Source organism: Balaenoptera acutorostrata, chromosome 20 (genome assembly GCF_949987535.1).
Source record: "Balaenoptera acutorostrata chromosome 20, mBalAcu1.1, whole genome shotgun sequence".
Classification (NCBI taxonomy): domain Eukaryota; kingdom Metazoa; phylum Chordata; class Mammalia; order Artiodactyla; family Balaenopteridae; genus Balaenoptera; species Balaenoptera acutorostrata.
In genome coordinates, this window is record NC_080083.1 from 5,612,518 (window position 1) to 5,632,986 (window position 20,469).

General features: G+C 45.5%; 1 protein-coding gene across 6 annotated transcripts; it reads left to right on the forward strand.

Moving 5' to 3' along the window:
- Positions 1 to 19,589, forward strand: ZNF18 (zinc finger protein 18). Of its 6 annotated transcripts, XM_057536525.1 has the most exons (8): positions 1 to 788; positions 5,229 to 5,305; positions 5,447 to 6,055; positions 7,285 to 7,471; positions 7,892 to 7,983; positions 13,580 to 13,664; positions 14,307 to 14,414; positions 18,668 to 19,589. In XM_057536525.1, exons 3-8 carry the CDS (start codon positions 5,669 to 5,671, stop codon positions 19,432 to 19,434), a joined length of 1,626 nt encoding a protein of 541 aa, XP_057392508.1. In that variant the 5' UTR covers positions 1 to 788; positions 5,229 to 5,305; positions 5,447 to 5,668; the 3' UTR covers positions 19,435 to 19,589. The 6 variants fall into 6 exon arrangements, with proteins under 6 accessions (XP_057392508.1, XP_007175348.2, XP_028020580.2 ...); XM_007175286.2 differs by having other exon boundaries at positions 5,229 to 6,055; XM_028164779.2 differs by having other exon boundaries at positions 5,229 to 6,055; positions 13,586 to 13,664.
- The last annotated feature ends 880 nt before the right edge of the window (positions 19,590 to 20,469 follow it).

Consider the following 20,469-nt stretch of genomic DNA (forward strand, 5'->3'; position numbering starts at 1 on the left):
TGCGTCGGGAGCCGGCGCCGCGGGCCGAGGTGAGCGCGCGTGGGCTGGTCAGGCCTGGCCGCGGCAGCCCGGGGTCTGGCCTGGCGCCGCCCGCGTCCGCGCCGGACTCGGCCGGAACTCCGGGAGCGGCGGTCGGGCCGGCGGACGCGCGCCCAAGTGCCCAGGAGCGCGCGCGGGGACGCGGCGAGTGCGGGGGAGGGGCGGCGGGGCTGTGAGTGGACTCTGGGGTCGTGGAGACCCGGTACCCCGGACCGGGCCCTGCGTCCCTGAGCCTGTGGGCCCCTCCGGACTCTCCGGCCACGTCTCTGGACTGGGACCGAAAAGGGGCCCCTCCCTCCTGCCTTCCCCCAAAGGCTGGAAGTGAGCCTCGGGAAGAGGGAACCCGGATGGGCTGATGCCCGGAGTCTCTTTCCCGGCGCTGTTGGCGTCGTGGGCGCAGGGTGGAGAACGCAGTGGGCAGCACTGCCCGGCGCCTGGCAGGCCTGGATCCCCCCTGGCCTCCGGGGCGCTAAATGCCTGTAGCTTCTCCTCCCCTCCAGCCCTTTGTGACAGCTCCCAAATCCGCCCCCCAAATTCAAAGGTTTGCAGCTCTCCTCCCCAGAGCACAGGCTTAGAGCTTCCTGGGTTTGAATTTGGCCGCCGCTGTGAGCCTCAGAGGTTGCTGACCTGTACACTGTAATACTCGCCTTGCTGGGTAATTGTGAGGATTAGAAACGACTTGAACCGGGCCTAATAAGGAGCTGATGCATAGTGTTAAAGAAAAAGTTCTCAGAGACTCGTTAAAAACGGTAAGGCAGACTATTCAGGGGGGCTACCGTGGGGCTTTGTGGTATTGGAGCGAGAGATTGAATACAACAAGGACAAATGGAAATTTAATAGCCAAGGGGTGGGGTGGGCTCAGTGGGTGGAAAATTACTAAGAGGAAACATCTGGGTTAAGGGGGGATTCTAGCTAAGCCAACTTGACCGGTTTTGTTGAAGACAGGCCAGGGCGATAAGGAATTTGACCAGATACCAAGGGATGTTGAATTTGATCAAATGTCAAGTCTTGCTGACTCCCTAAACTGGAGTCAGCAAGATTCTTGCTAAACTGGACTGTAAGTGCCAAGGACAGAGTCCAAGGGCCAGTCCTAGTCAAAGAGATGACTCAGTCAACTTCAGCTTGACTCAAGTTTGATTAGGGAGACAGTCTTTGTCAATAGTAGGTGCTCTGCAAATGGTTACTTATATATGAATGCATAGTAAGTATCCTTACCTAGATGTTCATTTAAAAATTCATTCTAATTTGTTATAGCTTTAATAAGTATAGCAACTGTACATTTGGGATATCTTTAATTTTTTTTTCATAACTAACAGGAGCAGATTCTCATGAAGTCATTGGGATATCAATCTATAAAGCATCTATCAAGTAATTTAACTATAAGCGAGGCATTTCCCCTACCATTATGTGACAGTATAATTGCTGAAATTAGATTTAAATATTTTATAAGATCTATAGTTTTCCCTAAAAGTCAGTTTCCCTGTTATCTAAACTGCTATCTTAATTCAGGAACTAAGTAAATGTGAATAATTTCTACTGCTAAGTCTCTTGCTATCTGAAATCTTGCTACTTGTTATTTGAAACTCAGGATCTAAATAGATCTAGATAGTGAAGGATGCGTGTATATTTATTAAAAATTTTAACATATTTATTTAAAGCTGTTCATTTCTCTCTAAGCAGTGCTTTAGCTGTTTCCTACAATTTTTGATATGTTGTGTTTTCATTGTCATTCAATATGAAAATATATTTTAATTTCCTGTGTGGTTTGTTTTCTTTGGTCATAGGTTATTTAATATTGTTATTTAACAATTTCCATATATTGGGATAGTCTAGGTATCTTACTGTTATTGGTTTCTGGTTATTGATTTCTCTGTGGTCAGAGAATCTATACTTTAAGATTCCAGTGTTTTGAAACTTAATTATACACATGGTCTGTTTTGACGAATGCTTCGTATGCACTTGAAATGAATGTGTATTCTGCAGTTGTTGGTTTAAATGTCAATTACATCAACTTGGGTGATAGTGTTGTTCAGATTTTCTATATCCTTAAAATTTTTTTTGGTCTATTTTTTCTATCAATTACTGAGAGAACAGTGTTAAAATCTCCAACTATGATTGAGGATTTGTCCCTTTAGACCTGATATTAGGTGCATACACATTTAGGTTGCTTTGTGTTCTAGATGATTTGACCCATTTATCATAATGAAATGTCCCTCTTTTTCTCTTTGTCATGAAGTCTCTTGGTCAGATACTAATACAGCCATACCAGCTTTCATGTGCTTGCTGTTTGCATGGAATGTCTTTTTCCCACCATTTTATTTCCAAACTATCTGTGTCTTTATACATAAAATGTCTCTTGTAGACAGCATATCGTTGGGTCTCGCTTATTTAAATTTGACAATCTCAACCTTATAATTCAAGTGTTTAGCCCGTTTACATTTAATGTAATTATTGATATGGTTGGGTATTAATCTGTCATATTGTCTTTTTTCCATTTGATCTTTCTGGTTTTTATTCTTCTCTTAATCCTTTCCTGTATATTATTGACTGTTTTTTAGTGTTCGTCTATTGGCTTTTAGCTGTACCTCTTTGTGTAATATTTTTACAGCTAACAGTATGCATCCTTAAATTATCAACATTTAACTTATCAGAGTATACTTTAATATTGTACCACTTTATAATTCACATTTCTTATTTCCTGCCCCTCACTTAACACCTTTACATTTCCCATCTGTCACTTCACCTGACACTACTTCTTACTTCCAACTTTCTGTTTCTGAATTAGCAGTTCATAAATGTAAAAACAACAGATTAATTCCATTTACCCTCTCCTTTGTGCTATTTTTATATCTTTTACTTCTACCTATCTTATGTTCTACTTATACTATTGTCATTTTTGCCTTAACAGTCAGTTGCCTTTTAAGGAAGTTAGGAGAAATAAAAGCATAGTATCTTAAACTTATTCACCATGTATTTACCATTTCTGGAAATCTTCATTCCTTTCTGTATATATGAGTTTCCCTTAAACTGGAAGAATGTCCTTTAGCATTTCTTGTAGTACAAGTCATTGGTGAAAAATTCTCTTAGCTTATTTATCTGAAAAATGTCTTTATTTTAATTCTTTCTTTGAAAGGTGTTTTTGTTGGATGTGGAATTCTGGGTTGATGGTTCATTTTCTAGAATTTGCATTTGTTTCTTTTTATAATTTCTGTTTCTCTATAGAAAGTCACTATCTCTTCTGTCATAAAGACTATATTGTTTTTAAGTCCTCAGGCCATCTGAAGTTGGTTTCTCTTGACTGCTTTCCCTTGATTTTGAGTCACATTTTCCTGTTTCTTTACATGTGTAGTAATTTTGGATTGCATCCTGGATATTGTGGATGGCACATTGTAGACGCTAAGGATTCTGTTATCTTCCTCTGAAGAGTGCTGATTTTTGTTCTAGCAGGCAGTTCAATTACTGACTGATCAACTTGTGTTGCCTTGGTTTTAGGGCAGATCTTTGGAAAGCCCAAGGTGTTTCCCAAATTCCTTTTTTTTTTTTTTGGCCGGGCTGTGTGGCTTGCGGAATCTTAGCTCCCCGATCAGGGGTTGAACCTGGGCCCTTGGCAGTGAAAGCATGGAGTCCTAACCACTGGACTGCCAGGGAATTCCCCCAAATTCTTCTAACTGGATCAGAATAGAGCAGTAGACTGGACCTCCTCTGTGGATCTTGTTGAAGCTTGGCTTTAAGTTTTTTAGGGCAGGTTTAGAGTAAGTCTTTCTCTAGAGCATGGTCATTACTCCTAACATGTGGCCTTTCTGGTATCTCAGGATGCCTTGAGTGTTAATAAGGTCACTCTCCTCTCAGGGTCAGAAACGCACATGTCTCTCATCACTGACTGGCCTTTTGTATCCCTCTTTTGCTCTTTTAACCTGGTAGCAACTGCTCTCTGTTGAACCTTGCATAGTTTCACCCTACTGAGTGCAGCCCAGCCCTTGGCCAGAACTCACAGGGGACCCCACACAGACTTCCGCCTCCACCCCATAGCTCCCTCCTCCCCGCTGCCCTGTTCTTCCAATCCCAGCCACTTCAGTAGCTCCAAATGCTGATCTCAGCCTCCTCAGTTTAGTGAGACCTCTGGTCTCTGCTTGAGCTCCAGCCTCCTGCACTGGGATGAGGAAATCATCCCCCGGCAGACAGCGGGATGATCATGGCCCTCCTCACAAGCTTTTCTTCTCTCAGGGATTCCATTCTCACCTTTCCTGTTGGCCAGTGCTTGAAAACAGTGGCCTCTTAGGTGTTCTCCAGTTTTGTCATTGTTTACAGTAGGTGGGCTGCCATGACCAGAAGTAGAATTCCTAAATTATTGAGAACATACGTTGCTGTAGCACTCTGGGTGCTGCGTGAATATGAATGAAATATATGGGTCTCTACGTAAACAAAAAGTACAGTTAGTGAGGTCCACATGAGAAACATAATATTAGATCGATCCTTTTTACCTTACTCCTTCCTTTTTTGTACCCTTGAAAAAAATTTGCTTTCTTTTTTTGTTTATTTTTAAATGATGTTGTTATATGGGGTGGATTGTTTGGGTGAAGTGGTGGGGATGAGGACGTTGTCTTACACCTCAAGGAAAAAGCAGCCATCAAAAGCTGGTGTGTTGTACTGATCTCTGATTAAGCCAGACACCCAAGTGATTGAGTGTTGTGGTTCATGTTATGGAGAACTGATGACCTCTAGCTCCTTCATAATATTTAAAGATAGACCCAATAATCTAATATTAGGATTACATGCAAGAAAGCTAGCTAGAAATAGTGCATGTTCCTTTTAAAATATCTTAATATTAACTTTGCCATTTAATAGTTCTCTTTTCACTGTCTTAGTTGCTGTCTTCTGAATTTTGATACCACTCGCCATAAAAGAGTGATTACTTGCTTCAAGTCTGTAGGAATGTTGTTGAGGTAGTCAGTATTTATTCTAAACCTTCTTTCAGTCCAGGGTTGAAAATTTCAGTGTGACAGGTTTTTCATAAATTCCCAGTTGTCAACATGGCATTCAAAAGAGGTCACTTAGAAATTTCATTGCACCTTTTGGGGAAGAGTTCTCTTCAACCTCATATTTATTTTGGAAGCATTTGATCATTTCAGCCTTAGCCTTCATTCCTAGGGCATCAAGGTCTTTGTTCAGCTTTATTTTTTGGTCTGCAGACACATGGATGCAGACATTGGAGTGTTTTGCAGAAGAGCTGTTTACCTGGAAACCCACAGTGAAAACGCTTAACGTGGTGCGTTTCATTCTTCTACTTGGTCTGGCCTTTTGAAGACCAAGAGAGAACGCTGTAAAAATGGTCAGGGTGATGATGACAGTTTAGATATGGTAGTAGTGGTTTGCTCCGTGGCTTCAGGTTTACCATCTTTCAAAATAGATTAGCGTGTCCATTGACTTGAGAAGATGCACGGTTGCCTCCGAGGCGTCTCAGGTGGCGCGTGACTTTGTCCTTTTCTGAAACTGCGTCCCTCTCGTCTGCGTAGCATCACTGTCACTCCCCCTCCGGCGTCCCTGTGAGAGGCTCTGTGAAGACCTGGTTCCCCCAGGGACAACTCCGTCCCAGAAGCACGTCACCTAAAAGGACTTGCCAAGCCAGACGATGCCCGTGGAGCTGGGGCAGGCTCCAGTCCTGCTGCCGCCACTGGCCAAGGCCAAGGAGTCCGCGTTCTCTGGGCCAGACGCCACCCCTCGCGGGGAGCCCTCCAGCTCTGAGACTGCACGCCAGCTTTTCAGGCAGTTTCCTTACCAGGTGATGTCCGGGCCCCACGAAACCCTGAGACAACTTCGGAAGCTCTGCTCCCAGTGGCTGCAGCCAGAGGTTCACACCAAGGAGCAGATCCTAGAGATCCTGACGTTGGAGCAGTTCCTGACCATCCTGCCCGGGGAGATCCAGATGTGGGTGCGGAAGCAGTGTCCAGGCAGCGGGGAGGAAGCAGTGACCCTCGTGGAGAGCTTGAGGGGGGACCCCCAGAGGCTGTGGCAGTGGGTGAGCACAGAGTTTTGTGATCTCTGACTGAAGCACAGGGCTCCTCTGGGGTCTTAGCAGGGGTGTTGTCTGTTTTTCTGGCACCAAATATGTAGGCTTTTCCACACCAACAACCAATTCGCTGACACTGTCTGTCTTGGCTCAGACCCCAGAGGATAAGGGCTAGTCCCATAAGACTGACCCCATTTCAGACCCCGTCACAAGCTGCAGGGCCACCCGTACTTATGACCCACTGGCTACAAATTTGAAGGTTCCCACAACCCCCTCCTTGGGTTTGATCGTTTTCTAGAGTGACTCATAGATCTCAAGGAAACACTTTACTCATATTTTCCAGTTTGTTTTAAAGGATATGATTGAGAAACAGCCAAATGGAGGAGATGGGGGTGGCACGGGACATCCACGCCCTCATCTGGGCACCCCATCCCCCTGGCACTTGTATGTATTCACCAGCTCAGAAGCTCCCTGAACCCCACAGGTTAGGAGTTATTATGGAGGTTTCATTACTTAGGCATGATTGCTTCATCATTGGCCATTAGTGATTGAAAATCTCCAGCCCCTCTCCCTTCCCCAGAGGTTGAGGGGTGGCGCTGGAAGTTCCAACCCTCTGATCACCTGATTAGTTCCTCTGGGGACCGGCCTCCATCCTGAAGCCGTCCAGGGGCCACCGAGAGTCACCTCATCAGCATCAACTCAGGGGTGGTTGAAAGGGGCTCATTCTGCATAGGAGGAGTTGCTCCTGGCCCTCCTGCCCTTCAGGAAATTCCAGGGGTTTTAGGAGCGCTTGCCAGGAACCTGGGACAAAGACCAGTTGCACATTTCTTATTATACTATCTCAGTGTGTCCCCACACCTCACCTGATTCTAAGACTCCCTGAGATTCTCCACACTTTTTAGCCATTAGGGATTGAAGCTAAATCTCCCATCCCATTCCATCTTTAGAATGTTTGAGAAGCTGTTCCAAAGACGCCTGCGTTTTAATTGGTGGAGACTGTCCACTAGAAACACAACATCAGTGGCCTGTCAGAAGGGCTCCCAGGCCATGGCTTCTGGCCTCTCTCAGGATGTTTCCCTCCCTGGTTCCCACTGGACCAGAAGTAAATGCTGGCTTTTTTCTTTCCCTGCCCCGTGTCCCTAAGGACTGCCTTATGATGCGTTCTAGATGGTTAGCTTTGTATCTTTCAGAAATCCTTACTCTGGATCTTTCAGTAATTAGCACCATGTGGTCTCTAGATCAGCATCCAAGTTCTGGGACAGGAAGTCTTATCACAGAAGGCGGAGCCTGAAAGCTGCCCACTGGGGGAAGCGGAGGCGCACGTTGAAGTGCCTCAGGAGCTGGGGCTTCAGAACTCAGCCTGCCGGTCTGGGGAGCCACTGAGCCACATCGTGAAAGAGGAGGCCGACTCGGAACACGGACTAGGTGAGGGGCAGGTGGTGTGTGTGGTGCCGTCTTGGAGAAGTTGCGGGATTGTGCTCAGGAGGCCTAAGACAGAATTGAGATGATGTACGCTCAGGTTGGGGTGTCTCTGGGAAGTCCGGAAGCAGGGTAGACAGACAGGAATCACTCTGATTTGGGGATTCAAAGTCTGCAGTTTAAACCACTTATGACAGGGCCAGGCCTTTCGGATTTGGGTTCTGGGGAGGGAGGTGGGGGGAGACACGGGTGAGGCTGCTGGGAAGGTAGGGGGAGTCGGAGTGGGTTAGGGAGGTAAGCACAAGTCTGAGATCACAGATGGCGGAACAGGCGTTGGTTCTAACGTGTGGAGGCTTGCACCTGTGCCCTCGGGCTAGTGGGTGGCAGGACATCGGGATTCTTCCATCTTCCTGTCTCCGCCTTCAGCCCTGGCTGCCTCCCCGCTTCCTGCCCGACCCGAGGAAAGGCTCGTCAGAGACCAAGACTGTGGAGCCTGCCTTCTCCACACGGCACCTCAGGTGAGCGGGCTTCCCCTGCTTCTCGTTCCCCAGAACCTCGCTCTGAGGGTCTGTCAACAGTCCGTGGATTGAAAAGGGAAGCGTTCTCAGAAGCAGAGGAGAGAGGAAGGCCTAGCAGGATGACAGCCATACACGTGGAATGAAACCAGAGTTTCAATATTTCTTTGTAGGCAGAATGTTTCCTAATTGTCATCTTTAATAATAGAATCTGGGCCCTCGAAGAAGTTGCTGTGATGAAGCAATCTTGTCTCCCTTTATTATCTTTGGGTTATGCTGAGAAAAGACTTATTTCATTTCCTAGTCTAGGCCTCCACGTTGGGGTCGGTTTGTGATCTCGAATGTTACATCTAACGTGGGACAGGTTAGCCTCTCCCCCCACTCACTTATGGAGGTGTGACTGACAAACTCTAGAGTGCACTTATTTAAAGTGTACAATTTGATAAGTTCTTGGACATGGCATATACAGATGTGAAGCCATAACTGCAGTCAAGATAGTAAACATACCTGTCACCCCCGAAGGTTTCCTTTCCCCTCCCTGCTGCTGCTCTACTCTCCCCCAGTCCCGAGGCAACTACTGATCTGCTTGCTGTCACCATACGGTAGTTTGCATTTTCTGGAATTTTACACAAAATGGAACCATGCCACATGTCTTTGTTCTTCTGCATATAATGTATTTTTCTTGCTTGCTTTTAATAGTTTCTCTCTGATTTAAAAAATTTTGACCATGATGAGCCTTGGAGTCATTTTCTTCATGTTTCTTGTTCTCGGGGTTCACTGAAGTTCTTGGATCTGCTGGATTATAGCTTTCACCAAATTTGGAAAAATTTTGGCCGTTACGTCAACTGCTTTTTCTGTCTCCCTGCCTTCTCTGCTTCTTTGGGAACTGTGAGAATAGCACACACGTGGGACATGTATAATCTTAACGTGTGTATATACACATTAGATCTCTTCAAGTTGACCCACAGCTGACTGATGCTCTGTTCTCTCTTTTTAATCTCTGTTTTATTTTGTGTAGTTTCTATTTTTATGTCTCCAGCTCATTAATCTTTTCTTCTGCAGTGTTTTATCTGCTTTTAATCCCATCCAGTGTATTTTGCATCTCAGATGTTTTTCATCTCTAGAAGTTTGAATTTGGGCTTTATCGTATCTTTCATGTCTGTACTTAATGTGTTCAATCTTTCCTCCAACTCCTTGAACATATGGAATATGTTTATCTGTATTAATGTCCTTGTCTGCTAGTTTATCACCTGTGTCAGTTCTGAGTCAGTTTTGATGGATGGTTTGATCTCCTCATTATGAGATGTTTTTTCCTACTTCCTTGTATGCCCAGTAATCTTTGGTCGCGTGTCAGGCATGGTGAATTTTACATTGTTGGGGGCTGCGTATTTTTGCATTCCTGTAAATGTTGTTGAGCTCTGCCCTGGGATGCAGCTAAGTTACTTGGATACAGTTTGTTACATGGCACCAGTGAAGCCTTTAGTCTAGGGCTAATCTTCCCCCTGTACTGAGGTGATACTATACCTTATGCTTCTTGATGTACAACGTTTTCCACTCTGGCTGCTGGAAATATGAAGTGTTTCCAGCACTGTGTGAGCTCTGAGGACTGTGCCTTCTGCTTCTTTAGGGGGAGGGGGGGTCTTTCCTTGACTTGCGGGGACCCTCTGCAGATCTCCGGAGCTCTCTCTTTGTGCAGCTCCCCCGGTCTGGTCTTCTGCCCTGCTAAGAACTCTGTAACCCTCTTGGCCTCCCCAGACCCTGAGCTCCTCTCTGCTGCTCTGGATGTCCTCTCCAGGTGGTAAGTTTGGGCAACTGTAGGGCACACAGGGATCTCTGTTCTGCTCTTCCTAAAGTATATCGTCTGCAAATCATTGTTTCATATATCTTGTCCCCGTTTTTGGTTGTTTCAGCAGGAAGGTAAATCCATTCCCTGTTACTCCATCTTGGCTGTAAACAGAAGTCTCAAGAACAGGTTTCTTTTGATTATGTGGTGAACAACTCTGAAAAGCTGCATTTGATAAAAATCAACTTTTTCTGAAGAACCTAGGGGCAGGACAGGAATAAAGATGCAGACGTAGAGAATGGACTTGAGGACACGGGAAGGGGGAAGGGTAGGCTGGGCTGAAGTGAGAGAGTGGCATGGACATATATACACTACCAAACGTAAAATAGATAGCTAGTGGGAAGCAGCTGCATAGCACAGGGAGATCAACTCGGTGCTTTGTGACCACCTAGAGGGGTGGGATAGGGAGGGTGGGAGGGAGATGCAAGAGGGAGGGGATATGGGGATATATGTATACATAGAGCTGATTCACTTTGTTATACAGCAGAAACTAATACACCACTGTAAAGCAATTATACTCCAATAAAGATGTTAAAAAAAAAATCAACTTTTTCAGGCGCCTGTAGACCTTAATCAGAGCATTGTTTCAAACCTTGGGGGAACTCTTCTTGGGACTTTCCTCGTGGGGTACTTGAGAGTGAAGGTGAGGACAGGGAAGCCACTGTAGATGTGTCTGAGCCTCAGCTTTCCAGGCTCAAAAGATTTAGAAACCAGAGTCCGAGCTTTGCAGTTTACCCTGGGCAGAGGGTGGGGAGGGGGAAGGGAAGGGATACAGCTTTTTAGTGACTCAAGGGTGCCCATATTCCTGCTTTTAAGTACGCAGAAACCAAACTGTTAGGCAGGAGGCTGCTTGGTGAAAAAGATTTGGGTATTCTGCCAAATATTTTAAGTCGACTTGGAGGATTATTATTGCTTCTATAGTAAATAGAGTATCCCTATGAAAGGCATATACAATTTATTAACATATTTTAACTAGTGGAGTTAAACATTAGCTCTACATTACATGAGGACGTTAACCATGACTTGTTCTGGAAAGCTTGAAGTCAAGGTATTCCAAACGCTCACCAGCAGCACCATCTAAATATAAATGTATGTATATAAATATATATAAATTACCTATATATAGCCGATAACTGGTCGACAGCCACTCACCCCAAACAAACAAAACTCATCCCTACCCGATCCCAGTATCCCTCCCCCAAACTAACAACAACTATTTGCATCAGAAGGACCTCGATGTTTAATGGAGTCTTTCGTAACTAACTGAAGGGAATGTTTAAATACAGTATAAGGAATCATGTCCTCTAATCTCTTCCCTAAATTAGGAACCTCGAGAACAACGGCAGGGTATGAAGTCCACAGTGGTAGATGCCGTGACTGAGTGAGAGACAGTCTCACAGACTTGGGGGTGCACTGGCACCCGTTCCTGTGTCTTCAAACCTTGGGGAGGGAACACAGTGCAGATGCCTGTGTGCCAGTCGGTTGTGGCAGTGTCCCACAAACCCACAAGATGGTGCTGTTTCCACATGAAATTGAGATTATTTCCCCATCAAATCTCATACTTCCATCCTTCCAGAATAGGAATTTGGATTTTTTTCTCCTCTTATAAAAATGACAGAAAATGAAGATGGCTGCAGTTGGTGTCTTGTCTCTTAAGTAAGGGGCTTCATATGCATCCCTCGCTCCTGGGCAGTTCCTTGAGTAAGTTTGTGGCTTTAATCTGGAGGCACGCCTTCCAGAGACTCCTGAAGCCTCTTTTCTGGGCTTTGAAAGGGCTGATGGTGGCCCTTGGGGGTTTTGGTGGCTGTATTCTTTTCTGCCTTGTACTGTGCTGGGTGGCTACTCTTTTGGTGCCCGTGGACGAGGCCTGTATCCAGTGAGCCAGGCCTCCAGGCAGACGTTACCGCGCTTGGCAGCCCGTCCTTTTCTCTGCCAGCGCCGACGTGAGGGTCTGTGTGTTTTGACCAGGAGGACCGAGGACTCCTGTATTCAGCAGTGTTTGCTCAAGCTGGTTATTTCCAGTAGGCTGTTAAGGTAGTTTCCTTCACAGAAGATTAACAAAGTAAGCTGCGAAAAATTCCTACTTTAAAATTTTTTAAATTAAGATCCATATTTAAAATGTGGTTCTAGTTAATAGTTAAACATACAGAGGTCACTTTTCCACTTTTCACCTTTTCACTTTTTTCACCCTAAGAAATTTAATTCCTCCTTTTTTTTTTTTTGAGCTTAGTATCTGCTAGTTAAAGAATTTTTGGTGTCTCCACTCTCTTTCAGCCATTTCCAGTCCCCTTAATGTACTGGGGGCAGAGTTAATGTAGAATGGGGAGTGGCCTCCCCGGGTAGTGGGTTGGGTGTGATGGAGGGTGACTTCTCTTCTCTCATCCTTCCCCTCCTCACTTCTGCTGCCTGTGGCCTGGCTGGCCGTTCATGACAATAATAGATGGTTCTCAACTTTGGGGTTCCCGAGAGTGTGCAGGACCCCTGAATTCTCCCTGTGAACCCCTGGGAGACTGATATCCCATAGGCTGCGTGTGGTAGTGATAGTGAGAATACAGACCGCCTGCCAAGCACTTGTTTGCTAAGGGCTTTGTTTCACCCAGACAACTTACATTGAGTGCCTGATCTAGCCTGGGCTCGGTCTTGGGAACTGAGAAAGAACAGTGGAGGATCCTTTTCTCAGGGTGCGAATGTGCTACAGAGGCAACTGTTCATTAAATACGTTCGTGTGTGTGTGTATACATGTATATAAATATTTAATAAACTGTGATGAATGCTATGAATGAAAAGTAGTGGGTGCTTTGAAAGTAGATCACACTTGGTTATTTCTGTTAAACCTCCAGACAGTTTTTTGAGTCTAGTACTATCATTAGGTGAGGACTGAGGCCCAGAAAGGTTTAGTAACTTCCTCAAGGTCACGCAGCTGGAAATGGCAGACCTGGGACTTGAATCCCAGTGCGTCTGGCTCCAGAGAAGGTGCTGTTCATCACTCTGCTGTACAAACTGAGTGTCTAACAGTCAGCCTCCTGGCGGGGAGACTGCCATTTGATTCCCAAAAGTTGACCCCAGCTCCATGGCCTTCCCAGCGTTGAGTCTCCAGGCTCAGTTCCATAGCATGAGAAGGGCATGTTTTGGGCGTAATCAAGGGACAGCTTGCTCTAGGGAACCCCTCCATTTCCCACTCGCTGGAGGAAAACTGATCTGCTGTTAGACCTAAACTCAGAACCGTCGGGGGATTCGAAGCGTGTGCGGCTGCAGCACTTCTGCTCCGAGGCCACAGTCTGTCTCACAGCGAGACTCACAGCTCGCCTGACGCCATTCTTTACCCTTCCCACCCCTTCACTGATTTGCACTTGCTTTTCCAACAAATACACTTTAAAATTCCTTTCCTTTCCCTCTTGAATTTCCAGACTTTAATGAAACGTGGGGAATAGCGGGCTCCCGCTGCTCAAAGGCCTCTGATAAGCACTGAGTGAAGCAAAAGGAGAGCGCAGAAAGGGCTCCTGCCTCTTCTCCTCCACTCGCAAAAACAGGCAACTTAAAAGAAAACACGGAACTTAAAGCCTAAATGTTTTCTAACCACGGCAAGAAACACTGAGGCAGGGCCTGTCGATTTCCCCTTGAAGCACCTCCCGTGCTTTCTCAGACCATCTGATGGCCAGGATCCTAAGGCCCGTTCCTTTCTTCTCAGCCTCCCACAGGCAGGGACAGAGGGTTCGGAAACCTTCCCTGGACTCACGGTGTTGTGTTTTTCTCTAGGAGCAGTGGAGGCACCTGGATTCCACTCAAAAGGAGCAATACTGGGATCTCATGCTGGAGACTTACGGGAAAATGGTCTCAGGAGGTGCGGGCATGGGTCAGCCTGATGGAAGGAGACATCTTCCGTGTACTTTAGAGACAGCCACACTGCTTGATGTTCTCTGGGTGGAGGAAATCCTTAGAGACATGGCTGGGAACTGGGGAGCTGGAGGTGGTTGAGTTACAGTGACAGCTCCCCGTATTGAACGTGCTCTGTGCGCCTGGCACTGTCGGGGCTCCTCGTGTACAGTAACTCCTCTCATCTGTGAAACGGGTGATGGAATTCCCATTTTAAGGTGATGAACGTGAGCGTCAGATCAAGTCATTTGCTCACTGTTACATAGCTCGTAGGTGCTGAGTTACGACGGGGCTCAGCGGTGGCCGGCCATGCATGCTCTCTTCTACTAACCACGGTCCCAGCCAACCATGCGTGGGGTCCCAGTCACGACCCTCACACCAGCCTGCCAGGTGGTCTGACTCCTCCCGCCCAGAATCTTCTTTTTGTGGCCTTCACCATATATCCTGGGTTTCTCGTGAGTACTGGTGTCTTAGACGCTCCGCACATCCTCAGTGGTCTCCAGAGCTTCCCTAGTTCCCTTTGCACTCAGGGCCCTCCTTTGAGCAACACGGCTTGGTCCCCAGTGCTCCCCATTCATCCAGGCCCACAGATTATCTCTCTCTGTACCAGGCATTTCCAATCCCAAGCATGACCTGACTGATCCAGCTGGGTTTGGGGCAGAGCTGACAGGACCACACCTGCACATCAGCGAGAAGATCCCAAGACCCACCTGCATAGGTGAGTGATCCTCCGCTGGTCCAGAGCCATTTCTGACCTCCAGTCATTATATTGGAGGTGGTGGGGCAATATCAGGACTTGGTTTCTATTACATTGGTTCTAACCAGCCGTGATCTGGTCAGTCCAGTTTGAGTACCGAGGTGGGTCTCATCTCTGGCTACTGGGCTGTTGACACATATATTTAATCATGGAAGAAAGCCCCGCATCCGATCTGTTGCCTCACTCTTGCCTGTTGTGACAGCTTTCTTTCTTAGAGAGAATTAAGGTTAGTACAGTTGAGACCAAAACAGATATGGGTTGAATTCTATTATTAAAAAAAGATTATCTAACAGGCCACTATTATCCTTCCTAACAAGAAGGTTCAAGGTAACTAGACTTTTCTTACTCTGGTTATGGTGAATGGTAATTGACCCACCCTGTACAAAATAAACAAGACAAACAAACAGAAAAATACGGTCTAGCTAATCTCCATGCATCTAAGTTTCATTAAACAGTAGCAACAACGAATACTTCATATAAATCACATTATTTTAAGACTGGTATGAAGAAATATGAACTTGTTCTGCTGTAAAACAGCAATCACCCTTTGCCTTCTACATTCTTTTAAAAACATTGCAGTTATGTAAAATCAACTGTCAAACATTCCTGCACACACACACACTCTCTCTCTCTCTCTCAAATCTACAAAAGATCCCAGAACCATGGAGGAATAAAAGGACCATGGATGGGAACTGTATGACAGGCCATTCTTTCTCCCCAGTAGGATCTGATTGTTTCCTTTGCTAATATATCAATACCACAGAGAGAGCAGGCATCACATGAGACATACGGTTTTAATTTTAAGCAATAAAATTAGTATCATAATACTACTTCACAAGGATTCCTTTGGAGCAGTATTTTTAAAACTGCATTTTGTGACCAGTTAGCAGGTTGTAAAAATATTTTATAGTGTTGCAACCAGCATTTTAAAAAATGAAATGATAATACCGAATAGAAAATATCAGAATGCAAATAGGAAATACCAGATGTCGGGGTAGGTAGTGTTTCAGGATATTTTTATTCTATATATGTGCGTCTGTATGTACTACATTTCGATATAAAAGTATTTCTTACCATGGGTAGCAGACAAAAAAAAAAAGTTTGAAAATGCTGCTTTAGAGGTTGTTGCAGTAGGATATTTGTTTTAATAGACTTTATTTTTTAGAGCAGTTTCAGGTTCACAGCAAAATTGAGAGGAAGGTACAGGGATTGCCCCTGTACTCCCATGCGGTAGGAGTTTATCTGTGATACCCAGCTCACCCTATCTCCATATGGCAACATTCTATTTTTTTTCTTTCCCATCATCTCACCTGCTGACATGGTCCCATTAGATCTTACCTTGAACCAGACTGTGGAGAGTGTATGAAGCCGGCCTGCCTTGATAAGGGAAAGGGACGCCATTGTAGGTTCTTGAGAGAGGATTTGTGGGGAGAGAGGCTGAGGAAGCAGCCGAGTGCAGGACAGCCCGGGAGGGTCCCCTTGGAGGAGGGGTGCCCTGTGGGCAGCCGACGCAGGAGTCCAGGTGTGCAGGGACGAGACAGTGATACCAAGATGGGAAAGGACTAGTCCGGTCTCAGAGGTACAAGAGTGAGCAGTCTGCCAGATCTGGACTCAGAGCAGGGGGCGGATGTCCCAGGAGAGGGTGGATACGCTATTTTGTTTGACCATATGGAAGAACAACTCACAGGTAAAGAAGGTCAGCAGGTGAGTAAGCCTCAAAAAGCCTTATACCTATACCTCTAATCAAATTCCCAAAGGATTAAAATTATATACATATATACAGTTGACCCTTGTATAGCAAAGGTTTGAACTGTGCAGGAACACTTATGCTCAGATTTTTTTCAATAAATTCGTACAGGATCCGCATTTGGTTGAATCCACGGATGCAGAACCTGGATACTGAGGACTGACTATAAAGTTACACTCGGAATTTGACTGCACCGGGGTGGGTGCCCCAAACCCCTCGTTGTTCAAGGGTCAACTATATTTGGAAAAATGATTCTTAAGTAGTTATCAGGAAAAATACTGCAAGAACAGTAAAAAGGTTTGAAAGAAGAATGTTTCATCAGTGTTGGGTCTGTAAATATTAAGAGTATGTCATTTTAAAAAGGTAAACTCATTAACCCAGTGGGATACTGATATAACAATAGATGCACAGGCCAATGGAACAGAAGACAGAGCCTGGGAACAGAGGCTGGTCTCTAAAGGACTTTAATATGTGATGAAGGAAGAAGCAGAACAAATCCATGGGATGAGCAAAATAAGGAGAAGAGACTCTGGGAAGAGGAATCAGCTTAAATTTTATGTATGTCATATACCAAAATAAGTTGGAAACAGATGAAAAAGACATAAAATAATAATAGAGAAGAAAACAGGTAAATGTTTGACTCACGTCAAGCTGGGGAAGCTTTTTATAAGTATAAAACCAACGGAAAAAAATCATTAAGTAAAAGATTAATAGACTTAACTGTATTAAAAAAGAAAGAGACTACAACTCCTATACATAAAAGTAACCCCAAACAAAATTAAAGTAATAACTAAATGGCGAAAAACTCTTTTCACGAACATGACAGATAAATGACAATTTTTCTTAATATAGAAGGAGTTAATGCAAGCTGATAAGAAAAAAAGTGACTTTCCCAGTAGAAAAAAAGTGGACAGCAGTCTTGGAGTATGAATAGTAACTCATAAGTGTGAAAAAACTGCTCCTTTAATAACTAAAGAATTAAAATGTATACCAAGGAGAAGCCATTTTTCACCAGCCTAAATGGCAGACACTTGAGACACAGTCAGTGCTTAGGTACTGGACACTCGCCTCCTCTCTGCCCAGCCAGCCTCTCAGACCCGAGGGTGGCAGAGTCATTGTGGAAATCGGTTTGCCAGTAGGTGTCAACAGCCTTCATACCATTCATGCCCACTGACACAGTAATTCTACTTTGAGGAACCTCCTCTAAGATACTGATCAGAAATGTGGGCAGAATTTATGAAGAAAAAGGCTTATCACATCATTATTTATAGTAGCAAAATATAACAAACAATTTAGATTCCCACAGTAGGAGAACTCTTAAATACATTATGTTTCCTCTTACGTGTTTATTATGACGTCTCCACAGTGGGCCATTATTCAGCTCTTTAAAATGATATTTATAAAGGCGTCTTTAAAGAAAAGAGAAAGTACCTTTGCCATCTGAGAGGAACATGTTCTAAGGCTCTGAATTAACAAGTTCAGGTCTGGTTCTCTGGCAGATTCCGGGTCTCTAGCTGATAATTTGAAAGACACTGATATAGGAAAGAGAAAGGCAAGCAGCTTCTTTAGATCTACAGGAATAAAGTAACTTATAAAAGTTGAAGATAAATTCTACCACCAAAATAAAAATCTTTACTACATGCATCATTAAGTAGTAATAACCAAAAACCCAAGTTATGATGAGAAAAACAAAATTTAACTGTTATGTGACATAATGAAGCACAAGTGAATGCTGGATTCAAGCGCAGACCGAGGGGTTCACTTTTACACAGCAGTCTCACTGTGCGTCACAACCACAGTAAAATGACACATGGTTGCATTTCATGAATTTTGGGGTGACTTATGAAAGGGAGAATCCATGTGGAATTGATAAGTACCACCATCTACAATTTAAAGGCTACAAAGCCAGATATAGAACTGTTTATACAGTATGATATCGGTTGTGTCAGAAAAGACATACATACATACGTACATACACACATACAAATGTATAAATTAGATGAAGACTGGAAGGAAATGTATACTCATAGTTGTTGCCTCTGGGTGGTATAACTGAGGTTGATTTGGTTTTCTTTTGTATGCTTTTCAAATTGTTTTTAGTGATCATATTTATCTTTTATATATAATTAGATAAAAACCAATACTTTTTTAGAGTAGTACTCTCATATACTAGACTTGTTTTTCCTGGGCTTAAGAAACTTGCTGCTTCTTTGCGGGGGTGGCCACTGCAGCCTCTGGGAGCCGTCCTCTGCTGTCACTTGTTCTCCTTGGCTCCAGAGTGAGTCACAGCCTGGACACACGTGAAGTGAGTGCCAGGTGCCCAGGCTGGACAGTGTTTTTCTTCACTCACCGATGCCCTCTTGGTAAAAAGAATTAATGTTTTGTGATGACCCTCTCTCTGACACACGAGTTGCAAAGCAGGGCAGACCACTGATTGAGCTGCTCCACATCTTCTTTCTCCTTTCAGGGGACAGACAGGAGAATGACAAAGAGAACTTAAACTTGGAGAACTACAGGGACCAGGACCCTCAAGCCTCAGGAGAGCCTCCTCAGACTTCCCTGAGTGGCCTCTTCAGCAAGGATGAGCCGAGATGCTTTGGAGAAGGAGAGAATCTCCCCGAGGCCCAGGAGAACCTTCATGGTGAGGGGACAGGGGCGCAGCTCTCTCCCCGAGAGAGGAGTTCCGGGACACAGCTGGGTCAGCATCCGCCGCCTCTTCCCGGAGAGCCGTCCGCGCCGTGGCTGGAGGGGAAGAGAGAGGCCTCCCCGCGACGGCAGCCGAGAGCTCCCATGGCCCAGAGACTCCCTACCTGCAGGGAGTGTGGGAAAACCTTCTACCGGAATTCCCAGCTGGATTTTCACCAAAGAACTCACAGTGGAGAGACGTACTTTCAGTGCCCCACCTGCAAAAAAGCCTTTCTGCGGAGTTCAAACTTCGTGAAGCATCAGCGAATCCACACGGGCGAGAAGCCCTGCAAGTGTGATACGTGTGGGAAGGGCTTTAGCGACTTCTCGGGGCTGCGCCACCACGAGAAAATCCACACGGGGGAGAAGCCCTATAAGTGCCCCATCTGTGAGAAGAGTTTTATTCAGAGATCCAACTTTAATAGGCACCAGAGGGTTCACACAGGAGAGAAACCCTATAAGTGCTCCCGCTGTGGGAAAAGTTTCAGCTGGAGCTCAAGCCTTGCCAAACATCAAAGATCCCATTTGGGAAAGAAGCCCTTTCAATAGCCAAGCTCTCTGAGCCCATGTCTGTCTCTCGGTCCATTTAAAAATACTTGGCGGGCTTACCTGGTGGTGCAGTGGTTAACAATCCGCCTGCCAATGCAGGGGACACGGGTTCGAGCCCTGGTCCGGGAAGATCCCACATGCCGCGGAGCAACTCAGCCCTTTCAATAGCCAAGCTCTCTGAGCCCATGTCTGTCTCTCGGTCCATTTAAAAATACTTGGCGGGCTTACCTGGTGGTGCGGTGGTTAACAATCCGCCTGCCAATGCAGGGGACACGGGTTCGAGCCCTGGTCCGGGAAGATCCCACATGCCGCGGAGCAACTCAGCCCTTGTGCCACAACTACTGAGCCTGCATTCTAGAGCCCGCGTGCCACAACTACTGAAGCCCATGCGCCTAGAGCCCGTGCTCCACAACAAGAGAAGCCACCGCAATGAGAAGCCCACGCACCGCAATGCAGAGTAGCCCCCGCTCGCCGCAACTAGAGAAAGCCCACGTGCAGCAACAAAGACCCAACGCAGCCAAAAATAAATAAATTTATTTTTAAAAAAAACAACAAACTTGGCTCCATCCAGAGAAATTGCATCTCTTAGAAAATATCCCTGTTCTCTCATTTTTTCGTGGATTGGAGAGGAGAGACTGGGACATGGTTTTAGACGCGGAGGATATCTCAGCCTCTGGGTCGGATTTCACGCAGGTTGACTTTCTTGCTTCTGCATCAGGAGAAAGAAAAGTCTTCACCTTTCGGCTCATCTCCTCTCTTGGACCCCTTGGGGAAAATGTGTCACTTGGAGGTCCTGTTTTAGGAGTGGTCTCTGGGAAGGGTTTAACTGGATTAGCTGCAGCTGCTGCTGGGAAGAACCTCAGATCCACCCTTTAGAACTGTGGTCCTAGAGCAGGTCTTCTGTTCCAGAGGGGGGAGCGTAGAGGCCAGTGAGCTCAAGTGTGGTCTTTGTCATAAAGGTGCAAAGCTAACTCCAGGCGTCCCTTGTTTTCAATAAACTTGGTGGTCACTCCCTGTCTTGTCTGTGTCTGCAGC